Here is a 17,217-nt window from a genome sequence, read left to right as displayed (position 1 = left end):
CAAAAATGTGAAAGCATTCCTAGATTTTAAAAAGTCAATTTTATCTAGGGGTTGTTACCATCAATATCGCTTAATTTTGAATAACTTTTCCTCATTTTGGATTTAAGTATGTCTTCTGAAGTGGAGAGAATTCATCTTCAAATAAAAAAAAAGAATGACTCCTGTACTCTGATTGTAGAAAATAGCAGAAGTAAAACAGAATAAACTGGTAAGTTTATAGACTTATTTCAAAATATTATCAAAAATAGAAACCAATTTTAGGGGAAAAAAAACTTRTAAGTAATGTTTTAGAGTCAGCTTAGAAATAAAGACAATCTTTTCATTATTTAAATTGAGATAACTCTTCATGTTCCTCAGGAGATTTGGAGAGATTTGGTTATACTCCAGAAGGATAGTGTTAAAAATCACCAAGGTAGCAGCCAAATGAAGCAAGACYTTTTAATAAGGAATAGTTAAGTAACTATAACAATTTTGTTTGATTTGTGGGAGGACTGCATGCTTTTTCCTTCTTTATGTCCCAGCAATTGAGGTTAAAAAACAGAGACTTCCAAAACCAAAGCCAAACTAGCACATGTTGCAGCCTTCTTCACTTACAGGTCTTGCAGCAGCCATCATTATACATCTGCACAGTTCCTCCATTCTAGGAAAACAAAAGAGAATATATCAAAAAAGACTGTGCCCAATGCAAGCATGAATTCTATCTCGAGATATTTCAAATTCTAAAACGTCCAACTAATAAAAATTAGTATCGTTGAACTCAAGAGAGTTACACAGATGTGCATCAGCTGAAGGTCTGTTTCAGAAACTGTTTGAAGACTTTTATGTTGAAAATGAGCTTGTCATTGCTTATCTGATCTGGTCTCCTTTGAATCAGCCACTTAGTTTCTATAAGCATCTTTTTATACCATCTGCTACCATCTATTTCCAGAACAGTGAGATTTGTTAGGATATTTTAAAATTTTCATGCATGTACTCTGGCCAGTGATGTAAAAGGACTTATGCTGATCATATGCCAAGCAGATAATTAGTAACTCATGGGTAGCTCTTTATAACGTTATACATAGATATACTTTTGAAAGATAATATTAATTTCAGAATTTCACTGATGCACTGTTATTCTTCTGAAACAATAATAAACTTACTGCTTTCTTCTAAAGCTGATTTTAACCAAGGAAACAACAATATATCCAAATGAAAATACCCTTTTTAAATTAAGAGAGAGTGAGTGAGCAAGTGAGAGATAGCAAGCAAGCAAGCACCTGCTACCTCTTGGAACAGAGTGCAAGCAAGAAATGCACCTGCAATTTTAGTGTATAACCCAGAACTGCATGTCAAGCAGACCGCCAAATATAAATAGCACTCTTATGATAACAACCGACAAAATACATTTTTCAGGCTTCCATTCTATCATGCATACCTTTTTATCTCATTACAGAAAAATTACTGAATAAGTTGTTCTAGAGCTTCTTAAATGGACACTTAAATTCAGCCTCTTAAATACATATTTGTTCTTCAGTGATCCTGAGCTGACTGGGAGAAGAGCTTTCTCCTTAGCTACCAGCTCAAGTTGATAGCTGGCATCTCTTAAAAGTAGGTCAGACAGAATGAGACTGTTAATTTTAGAGTATAAAATCAAGTATAAAATCAAAGTAGAACAGGCATTAATTTTGGATAGAATGCCTTCTTTAGGATTGGAAGAAATAAAGATTTTTTAAACAAATGCAACAGAATTATAGGATTTGTATTAAGTTTATAACCTGTAGTCAAGACAGAGATGATACCCATCCTCTTTATAGATTTTATTATTATAGTTTATACTATAAATATACTATAGAGTATACTAAATAAACTATAAAGTATACTATACATTAGTATGTGAAGCATACACATTCTTAGAACTAGCTTATACCGATGAGCCAAATTTACCTTTTTAGATTTACAGATACATGATGTAGGCAGATACCCCTTCATGCATGACAGATACTTTTTGCTATGTTCATACAAAAGTTTAAGAGATAATAAATTATATATGTGCTCTGTCACCTTTCTAATCCTTGCACAGCTTAAGGAATTTTTAATATAGCTCACATTTATATGCAACAGATCTGAACTACCTCATCCAATTTATCTGAAGTGTGTGCACTACAAACTTGGCAAAGTATTACTCAGAACTGAAGTAAGACATAATGATTAGTGCTTTATGTAGTGGAATCTCAAGCACAATTCAAATTCAACAATAAATACTTTGTTCGTCAGAAAGTAAACTAAAAAATAGAAAACAAGATTGTAAATAGATCACTTACATGTTTAAACTTACCGCTTTTTTTTTTCTTTTTAGTTTAAACAACCTGCATGAGGTATGTGTGTGTTTTCAAGTGTATGGCAAACTCCATAGTGGTAGATCAGTTATTGTTACTCACCTAACCCAAAGTACAAACCTTTGTACACTCCGTGTCATTAAAAGGGGGACAGACAACACTAGACTCCAGTATCATAGCCCCTGCAACAGTCTTTGCACACTTGTAGTTTGTGCAATTGAAGCTCCAGATGCTTCCTTCCTGAATATACAAACAGAACCTTTGTCAGGAAAGACAGAACACTTCAAATTTCTCAAAACCCTGTARGTATATAAAAGTGATGCTTTCATGTTGTAGTAGATACTGAAGTGAGTGGAAATTCTGTTGCCCACCATCCACATGCAGCAAAGGCAAGGACCTTTCTCTCTCTACTTCTCCAAAAAGCAGAGGATCCACTGTCCAGCACACCGCTTAGCATGCTGTGTTCATATGAGAAGTCTGATAGTTTATTTTTCTCTGAAAGCAATAGTAAGCACAAACCAAGTTATGGTCCCATCTAAATTTCTTTGGATGTGGCTCTGGGAATGCATCCTCAGGATCCTGAACCTGGTGCTTCAGTGTGCACCCTTCCTTTCTATAGAAACCAGAATGGGGAGAAGAGTGGCCCTGGGTAGAGGGGGACATAGGAGTTCTGATACGGATGCAAAAGCATGAAAGTGCTTTCAGCTCCTCTAAGTCACAGCATATAGTCCTGCTCCTGGAGCACATCCAGCCTTAAGTAAATGCTGACAATTGTATCTTTGTGGAGTACACTACAACGAATAAAGTGAAATAAGGTATTAACCTACTGTGAAATGGTAGTTCTATAAACAATCATACATTTTTCTTGTTATACCAGTTATACATCCTGTAAATGTGTTACCAACAATAAGGAGACATGAGCAAGACTCACAGTGTTGTGAGTCAACTAAAAAAAGACTGTTGYACCAATGTGTTTATTGCATAGTTTCTTTCTATTTCTGTCCAGAGGCACTTACTTCATGCACAATTGACGTTCCATTCTCTGTATGAAAAGAACAGGACACATTCTGGCAGGTACCACAGCAAGTATGGTGACTGGAGGAAGGAACATATATTTGATGCTAGYAGGAAAACAAAAAAATCATTTTTTTAAACATCCAGTAAATGAAAGTCCACTAATTTCTGAAACTAAACATACTATGAGAAACGACATATGTGTAGAAGTGTGTGTGTATGTACATACACACGCATGTATCTACATAATTAAGGGACCTAATCTCTCTAAGGTTCACTAATTTTAAACTTGAGAAATCTAAAGCCCACCTTAATCCTTGACAGAAATTCAGTTCATCAATTCGATTCAACAATTCAGCAACTTTCAGCGTTGCTCAGTCTCATGGACCTAATTAGTCTGAAATCCCAGTGGAAGCAAAGGAGCATAGGCTTCAGTAATAACCAGACACCTTTGATCTCAATGGTCATATACTCAGTGAAGTGCATGCCACTGTATTTCCCCGACTGTTATCTGAGATATCTAGGTAAAGATAACCTCTAGATAGGTTTACATACGCTACTAAAAATTACCTCTCTTAAAATAATGTTGGAGACACAGAATATATGTATCATCACTCTTAAGTTGGACAAGTTGACTATGAGTCAGCAATGTGCCCTTGTGGTCAGGAAGGTATCCCAATGGTATCCTGGGCTGCATTAGGAAGASTGTTGCCAGCAGGTCGAGGGAGGTGATCCTGCCCCTCCACTCAGCCCTGGGGAGGCCTCATCTCGAGTACTGTGTCCAATTCTGTGCTCCCCACCACAAGACAGACATGGAGCTACTGGAGAGAGTCCAGAGTAGGGYTACRAGGATGATCAGAGGGCTGGAGCATCTGCCCTATGAGGAACGGCTGCGAGAGCTGGGCCTCTTCAGCCTGGGGAAGAGAAGACTGAGGGGGGATCTTATCAATATGTATAAGTACCTGAAGGGAGGGTGTCAAGGGGATGGGGACAAACTCTTTTCAGTTGCCCCCTGTGACAGGACAAGAGGCAACAGGCAGAAACTGAATCACAGGAAGTTCTGCCTGAATGTGAGGAGGAATTTCTTCACTGTGAGAGTGACAGAGCCCTGGAACAAGTTGCCCAGAGAGGCTGTGGAGTCTCCTTCTCTAGAGATGTTCAAAGCTCGCCTGGATGCAACCCTGTCTAACATGCTCTAGGTGACCCYGCTTGAGCAGGGGGGTTGGACTAGATGATCTTCAGAGGTCCCTTCCAACCTAACAAATTCTGTGATTCTRTGAGCTCTCAAGTTGTTGCTAAACAAACTGGATTGGCAGAAAACTTCACAGCAATTTTTATCTTAACTGTAAAGCTTTGCTCACTCATTGCCATGCACGAGCATTCCTGTATTCTAGGAATACTCACAGCTTCACATTGCTGGGAACAGTTGACCATTGTAAAATGCATGGCATTGTATCCTGTGTTCTGATCTTTTTCTTGTAAACACTGTACGGTGTAACAAAGGTCTCCATCTAAATACTGAATCACTGATTGTCCAGGATTCAGTACAGTTGTGTCTTGGAAGATGCACACATCATCCTTTTCTAGAATGCAAGGAAAAAATGTGTCACCAGATGAAAAAAAAAATTTGTAAAGAAAATTAACAGAAGCACTGTGGATAAAAAAGTAGGGCAAAGTCCTACGCTTGTGAAAGTTTTCCAAGTTTTATACTTGATTGGTTTGTGATTTTAGTTATCACATTGGGGGTGAGGCAGATACAATTCAGCTTAAGAAAATGCATGACTGGATAAAATTGGTAACTTTCCTGGTATGGAAGTGAAAAACATCTATTGTTGTTCTTTTTCTTAAGAATAGTTTTAAGAGTAWTAATTTAACATTGGGCTAATTTCATTACACATATTAGCCTCCACATCACAAAGTRTATCTCTGCCAATTAAAATATTATTCCTATAATTAATTGTGGGACATTAAAATACTCTAGTTGTACTGTAGCTTTATGCTTTGCTCATAGAGTCATACTGGGCKCCAGTCAGCATGGCAGCATGGCTCAAGAAACTCCAGTGTGCAGCAAGGGTGAAATCTAGACTTTGCAGAGGAACAGAGTGAGGGAAGGGAGCAGAGGCTTAATCTGGGCAGTTACCCTCATGCCAGACAGATATAAAGTTTATTTTTCTGTTGTTAGGTATCATCCCCTTACCACATCTAGTGGACTAGAAGCACTCAYGCTAAGTTTCAGGGCCTGCTTCATCTCTGCCTTTCACCAGAAAGACAGCAGTTGATTCTGAAAGCATGGGCAGTGCTAACACACTCTTATGCTGTATGATTGCATGCAGGAAAGAGCATAACTGCCTAACTAGGTAGACACCTTAAATCATGATTAAAAAAAAAAAGTGTTTATATTTGAGAAGGTGATTACAGCCCTACTTTGCATGTCCTTTTTTTCTAAAAAACAAAACAAAAAAGATATTAACATGGAAAAATTACCACAGATATAGTGAGTGCATCCACAAGCACTGGAAATATTGCTATCAATTTTTTGAACTTCTCCCTGAGTAKAAAAAGATAAGAGTTTTTAAAGTTATGTATGACTAACTGCAATGCTTAACAAGAGAGACTTTAAAAATGCACAATATTACTTTTATCACTTTTTATCACCACTACCACTTTCATAAGAGAGAAAAATTGCAGTGTATTCAAGAAACACTAACAGGTTCAAAGTTACTTATAGTTATCTCTGAATATGAGCAAGTACTTCATTTTATTTGATATGAAGTTTTTTCAATAATAATCATACTGGAAAAWTTTCTTTCTATGAAACTTCTTCCAAAAGGTACATAAAAATACTCAAATTTGCAACTCCTGTTTACATTTTACATAATACAATTTTCATATAACCAGAAGAGAAGGGTAAAGCACAGGTTTTTGATAGCAAGGCAGCTCTTTTCACTGTGGTAATAATAGGAGTTTGAATATTCATTTATAATGATTTTCCAGATCACAGTTTCTATTTTTAAAACATGAGAGAATTTGTGAGGAGTAAAATATTTATGACTTCTCATATCTGCTAAGTTCAATAATGCTAAATCATTCTAATAAGAAGCTTAAATGATTAACAAATTAAAACATTTCTGCAGATGATACAAATGATCATAAAGCTCACCTCTCCTTAACTATTAGAACAACTAGGAATTACTTAAGTGGAAAAATTTCCAACATGTTGGTTCTAGTCAATACTGAACAAAATAAGTTCTCTTCTTCTTTTGTCATGTTAAAATAGGCAAAGTGAAATTTCCTCAATGGATGGTTGCAGCCTGTCCATGTTCAGTCTTGTTACCYTTTATAACTAATTGAAGCAAAGAATGGAAAGGGAAGTGCAAAAATGCTGAACATGACTAATAAAAATATCTAAAGGAAAGTTCTTACCAATTTACAAGTCAGCAAAGTAGCATTTTCACAGCTACATTCTGAAGAGAACAACAAAACATATTAGTCAATTAGCTAATTTTTAGCTTTTGTTAACAGCAGTAACTAAAGAATAAAATAATAATTACCACAACGCCAGTCTGGACAACACTGCCCAGGTATTTTTTCCTTCACAAGTTTCGTGTCAYCTGTGCAGTTCAGAGCAGGCTCCGAACAAAGGTTTTCATCACAAACTAAATGGGGGGAGGGGAAAGACAAGAATCAAAATTTACTCAGACAAATTTCCATTGAAATTTTCAGCTTGCATTTCTCTTGATAAACTGGTCTAAATAATAATGATGTTTTTTCCAGCAATCTGTGCTGGAAAAAACATTATGTTTCTTAAGCAGTTGAGCTTGTAGACATTACTCAAGAACATACAGCATAATTTTTGTGTTTATATCACCAGTAAAGTGACTGTGTCACACTATAAAAAACTTTTGCTGGCTGCTTACTGTTTGAACAGTAGCCATACCAGTAGTATTTGAATCCCATGGTCTAGTCCTTCCCCTAAAAGTTAAAAATACTAAGAAAGTACTCAAAAACTCAAGAATGAACAACTTATGAATGAACAATAGAGGTATGACAATAYATAAATTGTACATTTTATTAGAGCTATTTTTAATACATGGACATACATGAACAATTTCATATCTACACATCAAGGATGGGATCCAGCTCTAGATTAAGATACCTGTATTTAGATCACCCTGAAAGTAGCTACATACTGTCTGGTGAACTAAACAGCTATCCAGACTCCACTGAGTGCACTAGTTAGACCACCGTTGACTATACCAAGAGCTTTGAACCTAGCTCAAACGTAGACACCCTAATTTAGATCTCTTAATCACTAACTGAAGCCTACCCTAAACGCTGAATCAAAAAAATCTCCACACACATATTTCTTGTAATTTTTATTAGATTCAGTAACATACTGAACTGATAACAGTTACACTCACCACAGTAATATTGAGGACAACAATAATGTATAGTGTTAAGGTCTACAGTGAGAATTTCTCCTTCATTGCACAAGGGAACAGGCTCGATACAGGATTCACAAACTAAATAAAAAAGAATCAGACATTTGAAAAGTTTTAGATCCTAGGAAGTTAGCACATTTGAGTTTTATATAACACAAGTTTTATTACAAGCTTGGATAAGAGAGCTTTAATGGACTTACATTCAAGTATAAAAACATATATACGGCAGTAGTGCATGCTTGTAGGTGTCAGGACTTAAACTGAATAACAGCTAACTTGTTGATAAAGAGCAGCCAAAGATGAGCTGTGATCCATGATACAGCACACTGAAAGCATTGATCTTATAATTTAACTATGAAGAGCAATGTCTCCTAACAATTTTTATTCTGCAGTTCGAGTATGATGTTAAAAATGATGCTGGAAATAAAAGATTCCAAAAAAACAAGAAAATATACTAGACAGTCTGACCTGTTTGAAGTCCCACTAACAGCTCTAAGAATTTTTGACTAAAGGCATTAGCTTTACAACTATAGGCTAGTTTTGCAAATACTTAACCATTCTCCAGTTACTCACAAAAATATTAAAGGCTTCTTACCACAGAGATAAGAGAAACAACAAGGATCTTCCTGTTTTGCTTCAACAATAAACTGATCTTCTCTGCACTCCAGCTGAGAAGCATTGAAACAAACTGAAGGATCACATTCTGTAAGATATAAAATAATCAGTATTTTTAAAAAGAGTCACAGAACTCATACTAAAAAAATAAGTTATTCTTCTTAATTTTTTCTTAGTCAAAATTGAATGTAAATCAAAATGACATGAAGCACAAATACAAAAATTATTGGAGAATGTGAGAAAAATATAACACTCTCTGGTGCCATTTACAATGTTCCATTCTGTTAACAATAAAAAAAAAATTGTAAGGCAGACTTTCTTACAACAAATATGTGTGGAAAATGAGCCCTAATTGTGGATTTGTATTTCCCTTACCACATCGGTACTGTGGACAGCAGGACAGGGCATGGTAGCCTACAACCAATTTTTCATTGATTTTGCATGTTGGAATAATGGCCTCACACAACGACATGTTACATTCTGTAGGATAAAAAAAAAACCAACAGCAACAAAAAAAAACCAATGTGTTATTATGACTTATTAAAACAAACACAGGTCCTGTACCTCAAGACATTTATACTATCTAGGGCAGGCATCAACAAATACCTCAGCCCAGAGCTTGTATACATTCTTTCATGCAAAGCATGTGTACAAGCACAGTTATATCTCTCCTAAATCAGGTTTTCAGTTGTCCTTCTTCCTACATATGAAGCCAGCCAGACTACTCTATTGAAAACATTCCTTAAACAAATGGAGTTTCAGTTACAGGTAGGTAACTAATGAGCAAAAGCATCAGATTAGCTGGATAATTTGTCCTCTTTTTCCCTGAATATGCTATTAAGAAACAAGCACCTTTTGCTCAACAGTTTAGGAGCAAGAAGCGTGTTCCTTTGTCTAAGAACCACGGCTAGAGAGAAGATTGGAATTCAGTGATCAGCTGACAGAATGCTATTTTCTGGCATAGCATTAAGTCAGAGTAGTAGGTCAGAGGATACTCCAATTGACACGAAAGCACTAAAAAGAAATGGAAATAGGCTCTGATGATTGCCTTAGTTACCAAGCTACTTCTACAATGGAGTACTTCTCCATTTCTTTTTGAACTTCAACCCAAGAACTGTTCATTTTTAACAAAAATGTTGTTGCACTTGTGGACTTAGAAGAAAAAAAAGAATTTTTTTTACAGGGAGTCAGTTGTCACAAAAACAAATAAACAAAAAGACCACCCCACCACCCCCAAAATGMTGAATGTCAAGCACTTATCTTAGATTTCTGTTAATAAAAATTTGTGTAGCTGGGTACATACCACAAACTTTCTTTGGACAGCAAGCTCTCTCTTCAATGATATGGACAATAACTTCCCCTTCTCTTTCACAAATTGGTGGTGGATCCTCATTGCATTCAGGTTCTACAGCAATAACACTTCCATTTTCTAAACAGGTGTACATGCAACAACCTTTTGTGGACCCATTCCAAATCTCCCCAGCAGAGCGAGGTTGTCCCCTGTTATCTGTACATGCTAAGAGAAAAACATTACATCCCTTAGACAAGAAGAGAGTACAGAATTTCCTGTAAGCAAGTATAAATTAGACTATTATCTGGATAGCCTTATTGCATAAAATATTATAAAGTAGATTATCACTGATCTGCTTTATTTCTTAAAATATGCCTGATTTTGAATCATTGAAAAGATATTTGTTTAATGAAACTATTCTATTAACTCTAACTGGTGCAGAATATAGCTGCCGTTCTCCAAATGATGTGGGTTACAGTTTCCTACACCAACTTCCTCTTTATCTCTAGAACCTAGGAGTCAAGTGACTGCAGCACAAAGGTGGTGGGATGAAACACTCCCTTCTTAGTTATACTTCCTCAAGTAAGTAAAGCAATTTCTAAATTTAAGCTAATCATTTTACATAGTCAATAGAGAGATATAATACATCCAGGGAGAGATTTGTCTCTTAATAGAAGTCGAAAGTAGGGTAAAATAAATGCAGCATTAAGTTTAGTAAATGCAAGTTGCAAATAGAAGAGTAGGTAAGTTCAAATACTAACATTCAGCATTTACTTGTGTCCCTGTGCCCCAGTCCAGTGTGCACCCTAAACACATTAGCCACAAAAAAACCACAACATTCACTATGTGCTTTGTTTGGACGTAACATTATCAATTTATTAGAGCTGGTTGTAGACACCCTGACTGACTATTACTAGAGCTATGCAGACATATGTAATTCCACTTTTTCCAGAATAAATATGCAAAATATTGCTCTTTTTTCCAACTTGGAATCTCCAAAGCTTCAATAACCTCTGTAAAAGAGACTGTCAAAATGCTTTAACATTCTGGCCGACCTTCCTGAAAAATGCTTTGCTGTAATTCTTCTGACTCTGATTCAAAGTGTATCAGCTAATTCAGCTAAAGCACCCTCCATTTTCATAAGGATGCTTACAGTTAACTATTTTGTTATCTTAATTGAATAGTCTCACATCCACTCTCCCAGTTCTCCAGGACTGAAAAGCACTCATTGAACTTCATTTTCTGTGACAATTAAACTTGATTAACCTCAATATACTTCTTGGACCAGTTGTAGATGACTCCCATGGCAATCTGCTCCAGTTTTATTCCCATGTCATTCTGCTCCATGCGCTATTAATTTTATCTCTCCCAGTAATAATTCTGCAAGTAGTCAACTCAGTAGCCAGGATCCAAACTACAGAAACTTACAAAGTTTGTACCTCGTGCTAAATATGGAAACAAAATTTATCCCGTAACAAGTATAATTAAGAGTGGCAGTTAACATTAATATATAAGTTGGCATCTTATATGATAATTTTAGCTTCTGAGTGTTCAAGAAATGTTACCTTCCCCCATACAGAAATTTACAATCAAGAACTTATGGATTATGGGGGAAAGGTCTAGAATACTATTGTAATAACCAAACAGAAGAGGGAACTTTGGGATGTCCTGATTGAGGAATCCAAGAAAAGATGATGGCCCTTAAAAAAAAAAAAAAAAAAAWKSYTWAMYWWKRRKKRAAAAAAAATTGTAAGTGCAGTGGTAAGAACTTACCCCTTCGGTTCCTTCCTGAGTACCCTACAAAAGAGAGGGTCTTGGAACTGCAGAAGAATGGCTATCATTTTTCCCAACAAAATTATATCAGCATTTGAATCCAAATGAAGTGAAAGCACAACCTGATACAGCTTGAGATAAAAGCTAGACTCTGTAGAAGATAACTTCCAGATTCACACTTACTGAGGACTGAGCAGAACTTACACATCTGATCTGTGGTTAATATTAGCATATCTGCAAAATCACACTTGCCATGCTGCACTTACTACATTTTTCTTCTGGTATACAGAGATCAGAGTCAGTTCTATGCAGAATAGTCCCATTTTTACACACACAGTCTTCTCTTAAATAGGAACAGGGAGAATCTTCATAGAACCATTTATTCAAGCATGTCTTGGCTTCACAGGGTTGCACACAAGGCTGGTATTCCTTGCCATCAGGACAACTCAATGCTGCAAGTCATAAGAGGAAATTAAATGATACTTTCATTCTTTTATCATTTCATTGGATAAACAGGTATTAAGAACAAATGTGTGTATCAGAAAAAGCATACATTTATATTTTTAACAATCCTATAGGTAAGCAATTCATTAAATAAAGATTAAAATTGATGCACTACACTTTAACTAAGCAATACATTTTAAAAACTTGACCCTTGACTAACTAATGTTGTGACATGCTTTCAATAATGATAGAAATAACAATTTTCTTTACTAATCAGTAAACACTGCAGCAGTATAAAGTTACAGTGATACACRGAACATTGTTATCAGCTTACAACAGTAATCAGGTGTCCTCCATTTAATGCAGATGTTATGCTTGTTGCACAAAGCCACATATGCAGAAAGTGCATCACACTCATAATTCCAAAAATGGGTACTGTTGATCCACATCTTCTCACAAAACTCCTGTGGCAAAACCTAGGAACACATTGTGATTGAGAAATAAAAAGTTAAAGAGCTTTCTATAAGTAAAAATAAACATTAGTTACAARAACTAACACAACTTCAGGGAAAAAATCCCACAAATAATCTCTAAAGGAAAAAATATAATTTCTTCAGARCTCACATTCTATAAAACTTAAATTGCCTTAATTTTTTATGCTCATTAGTAGGCATGAATCACAGTCCTAATGAGTTGCTGTGCTAATGGCAAGAACCTTTGCAGTACAGTTCTGTCAGCTTAAAATCAACAATCTTAAACATTGCTGCTATATCTTTCACAAATTATCCTACTGTGAACATGTTACTGCAGAGTACTCTGCTTCTGTGTCTACAGGACCTGAGTGCCTATGTTACTGCGTCTAAATGCAGGTGCTCCAACTTCTATTGTTTCTGTCACTTTTCTTTGCATATGCTAATTAAAAAGTGAAAAAGTAAAAATTTGTTTTATTCTGCCTGTCCTCTGTTGTGCAGCAACCTTGCTCTCCTCGTGCTTTCAGCAAATCTTCAAGCAGTCACTCTCTCTGTCATAAAGTTTGTTAGGTTGATGATTCTGTTACCTACCCTTACCCAGTTGCTTCACATCTGTGAAGCACACAGTAGGCTCCATCCACTCTGGCTGCCACCTTCATGTACACAAAGAAAAATAAACTTCATCAGGGATGAACCAAGTGCTTGCAAATTTTGATGCTATGTCAGATTTTGCTATAAACCAGGAAAAGGCTCAACCTACATTGGACCTGAGGCTATGCAAGCTCTTCTGCAGACATACATGAAGCAAGAATTCTGACTCTTCAGATTCAGTTCAAGTTATTTTAAACTGAGAAACATTAAAGCAGTTATGAAGAGCATACTGTTGTTGATGCTGTTCTCCTTTCTTGATTCCAAATTGCTTACCACAGTTGATTCATATTAAGTACCTGTAGCAGATTATCTATTAAACCTTCTCTTTCAATTTCACTTTAATCTTTAACTCTTTCTTTTAAAAAGAATTCTCTCCAATTTTTTCTAACTAGGTGAAGTGAGGGAAAATCTTGGGATTTTGAAGAAAAGGGCTCAGCTGCCTGTAATAACTGTAATAATGTCAGTAATAAAATATCATTTGTCTATGATGAAAATGCAGAGTAAGACAAAGCAAACCAAGCAGGGAAAGGCAGAAGAGTAAAAACTGACTCAGGAATCTAGACACTTCCACCTCTAAGAGAGGAAGTGCCACTCGTGTAATTAATCCCTTTTATTTTGAATTAAGTGGGAAAAGTAAGTGGGTCCCCAGAGATTTTGGGCTTTATTGTTTCCTCTTCTGAAAGTCTCTGTGCTGCACTGGCTACCTCTGGTGGTAGTTTCATTAGAAGTAGTTTGCAAAAATAAATTATTTCTGTAAGAAATGCTAGCAAATTGCCAACATAAAAGTGACTATGTAAAATTAAAATGTTTAAATGGAAATTTCATTAGTCTCTTAGTTTCTGAGTAGTCTCAAACTGCTTGAGTTATTGTGTGCAACAGATGCATTAGGCTTTCATTTTTTGTGATCTGGCTCAAGTATTTATTAAACACAACTCTTTTTGAACACATTTGTGTTGCAATGACGCTCTGGTGTCTCCTTTGAGCTTTGCCTACCCAATATTTCCAGAAATGGCATAATAGCACAGTGATTCTTTAAGATATGTGTATCTTTGCATCACCTGAAGAATTATTAGTTATAATGGGCAACATGACAAAAGAATTATATCCACCCATCCTGTTGTCAACTCATGATAATAAGTAAAATGTTAAAAATGTGTCTTTTTCTTTTCTTACTTCAATTTTCACCTGGAATTTCTCTGGTCTTTTTACTCACTTTCTTGTGACAAGGGATGAAAATGCTTCTGTTTAACAGTTCCATACAGTATGTGCAATTATCTTCAGTACAGTCTCTTACTGGCCTCCTGGTTGTTACATCAACTGATTTCTCAATTTCCCAACTCTTAATGAACACTTCTATTTCCTCCATATTTGTAATTATGGTCCTGTTTTGCATTTTCAGGTCATCAGTAGGATCTCCATTGCACACCCCTAAAGCACAGCATCACATTCAAAGAACAATTACCTCCTTTGGGAAAGAAAAATATGTTTAATAAGGTAAGACTAACGCGTCAAATTCACTTGTGAGACTTYGCCATCTGAATTTATAGATAAATGTAGCTCTGTGTCCACCTTTCTACACATAGTTTGAAATGTCAGCTCAATGACAGCAAAACAAGCAGATCATACACTTCAAGTAATAACACTTTTCCCAGGAATTAATTACCTTTTAAGAAAAACTGGTAAGAAAATAGGCCACTGAATGTGTCAAACTCACTTGCATGGCACCAGATTCTGACATTTTTATATTGAATGGCCATTAACTTCACAGGAGGAAATGTAGATGGCATTCAAATTAGCTGCATATCCTGGGCACTAGGTGCTGATGGTCCGACATGTTATTGGAACTTATTTGAACATTTTAAATGCAAGAAGTTGTCAAAGGAGTCTTTTGATGGACAAACTGTTTTCTTATGTAATTTCTTAATACAGAAGCCTTCAAAAAAATGCCCTTAAATGCCTGACATCCATTGGCTACCTGAATTCATTACTGTGTGAATTCATGAATTCATTAATACAAATACATACCTCCTATAAACACATAGCAAAAGTCATTAATAAATGTTAAAATCTGAATTTTCATAATATACTAGGAAAAAATAAAATAGAGAATGTAGATTGTGATTGCATGATAAAAAGCAATTTATAGTAGCACTGCTTTCCAAGTATTCTTAATACTTTTGCTTCCTGTTACTATCCCAATGCCACTCCACCAACTGTGCTGGCAATATGTAGGGCTACCCTGCAGAATCCCAGAATCAATACAACTTTAAAAATAAGTCAACTTTACCACATAGTCCCACAGCTTTTCCAGTATAAGGGAGAGAGGACAGGTGAATGCCAGAGAGGAACAAATGGCAGAGAAGAATAGGAAAGAAATGCTAAATCAGGCTTCAGAGTTCACTGCAAAATATGAACAATACTCCTCTGTGCTAAGAAATTGGTATTGAATCTTTCAATTATTTTGTTTGCCTTTAAAACTAAAATATATTTGCAATACTTTAAAAGTTCATCTTTCAGTTAAATAGGGGGTAGATGCAATTAAATTACATTGTACCAGATAATGAGGAATATTTATGATCAAATTAAAATTGCCCTAAAATACCTGCTTACACTTTTTCATAAAATTCATACTGGCAGAGTTACAGAGAGTTTATTAGGGAGGCTTGAAACACCATAAATTTACTACCATCATAATTGAATTCTGAGACACCTCGGGCACACTTCTGGATCCTAAGTATAACCTTAATAGGTCTGGGTTTTGATTCACTATTCTCAGACCCTTCCCTAGATGCATCCTTTATCAGTACTTGTAACAGCTGTCACTGCTAACATCCCACAGTTACTCCTTTCTCCCAAAATCATTGAAACACACTGACATTACCTTAACTTCTTCAGTAGCCTTTTTGCCATCTGGCTCTTTTCTCTACTGGACTTCACAATATTTTTACATGGAGGCAGAAATGAGTATATATCTACTTTTTTTAGCAAGCTTTCAAACAGAATTATTAATTAATTAATGGCTATTAACAGAATATCACAAGCCCACTTCAAATAGGATTGCAAGTGTGGTTAATGGGAATCTCGTAGAGAGCTACAAGGACAACAGATCACATGTACAAAAGGATCTGTAACTTTTAAATGAAAAAGGATAAAATATGAACCAAAATTAATTGGCACCATATTCTCACCGCAAAGTCCTTCTGTCTTCATTGATGCATTAGAGTGCAATCCATACTGTATATCTATGATACCCGTAACATGAGCCCACTTGATGCTAATACCAGCTGGGGTATTGATGACATACATTGCACCAGTATCCTGAATATTCAGTCCTTGTTTCGAAAATGGTAATGACTGAATTACAGAATCCACTACTACCTAAAACAAACCAAATACATTTTAGGGATAAAAACAGTATTGCGAAGATGTATTTTATACTTCTTTACATCTTATAGCAGAAAGAGTTTGTACTTTACAGCCTCTGCCRTGTGCAATAACTGTAGTCATTGGGCTTAAATCATGGAGCTTCCTGTCAGTTGCCACTTTCTACAATTGCAAATGAAGTAGGTACTGGAAAAAATACTGATATGGAAATATTTTCTAATTAAGGATATATCTTATTAATCACATACCATTTGATAAAAAAGGAAACTCATCGCAGTTCTTTAATGTTACCTGTTCCAACCTGTTATTGACTAGCAGGAACGATAAATTATATATTTATCACACCTCAGAACATTTCTATTCTGGGCTATTTGGAAACACAGTCTCAAATAAAATGTTARGCAAATGCAATCCAAAGCCTTTGCAACTTCTTTAAAATCTCAGAAAACTTTGAAGTGTCATATTGTAGAATAGAATATAAGTGAACCATAACAGAATTTATTTTCTTCTATATATAATGAATCCCTGGGAACCTGAACTGCAGAAATAATCTTATTCCTATACTGAATTCATAATAAATCTTATTATGCATTTTATGATAGAATAGTTCTCCAGCTATCTTTTAAATGTACATACACTATATATTGGTGATATATACTTACCTTTCTTGCTAAACGGTTGATAAGTAATTTATTTGTAGGTGTTGTTACATTTAATTTCTTAAAACAGAGCCCTGAAGTGCTTGCAGGAGGAACCTTGAAAGAAAAGTGACAAAAAAAACCCAGCTATTATTATTATTTTAATTAGCACTGAAG

General features: G+C 35.6%; 1 protein-coding gene across 1 annotated transcript in view; it reads right to left on the bottom strand.

The window, feature by feature from the left end:
* Positions 1-17,217, bottom strand: part of OTOGL (otogelin like) — an 86,552-nt gene that overhangs the window by 4,969 nt on the left and 64,366 nt on the right. The window contains exons 38-53 of the mRNA XM_085307636.1: positions 17,065-17,157; positions 16,207-16,396; positions 14,232-14,446; positions 12,232-12,373; positions 11,720-11,905; positions 9,693-9,905; positions 8,765-8,869; positions 8,370-8,477; positions 7,754-7,855; positions 6,884-6,988; positions 6,756-6,796; positions 5,817-5,880; positions 4,737-4,915; positions 3,335-3,439; positions 2,439-2,558; positions 595-640 (exon numbers count right to left, since the gene is read on the bottom strand). Of these exons, the coding sequence (XP_085163762.1) occupies positions 595-640; positions 2,439-2,558; positions 3,335-3,439; positions 4,737-4,915; positions 5,817-5,880; positions 6,756-6,796; positions 6,884-6,988; positions 7,754-7,855; positions 8,370-8,477; positions 8,765-8,869; positions 9,693-9,905; positions 11,720-11,905; positions 12,232-12,373; positions 14,232-14,446; positions 16,207-16,396; positions 17,065-17,157 (2,014 nt within the window). The remainder of the gene's footprint in view (positions 1-594; positions 641-2,438; positions 2,559-3,334; positions 3,440-4,736; positions 4,916-5,816; positions 5,881-6,755; positions 6,797-6,883; positions 6,989-7,753; positions 7,856-8,369; positions 8,478-8,764; positions 8,870-9,692; positions 9,906-11,719; positions 11,906-12,231; positions 12,374-14,231; positions 14,447-16,206; positions 16,397-17,064; positions 17,158-17,217) is intronic.

This window comes from Rhea americana, unplaced genomic scaffold, assembly GCF_003343005.1.
Source record: "Rhea americana isolate MKP2758 unplaced genomic scaffold, rheAme1 scaffold_260, whole genome shotgun sequence".
NCBI classification, from domain to species: domain Eukaryota; kingdom Metazoa; phylum Chordata; class Aves; order Rheiformes; family Rheidae; genus Rhea; species Rhea americana.
The sequence above is the reverse complement of the archived record's forward strand: the minus strand, read 5'-3'. Positions and strand labels throughout refer to the sequence as shown.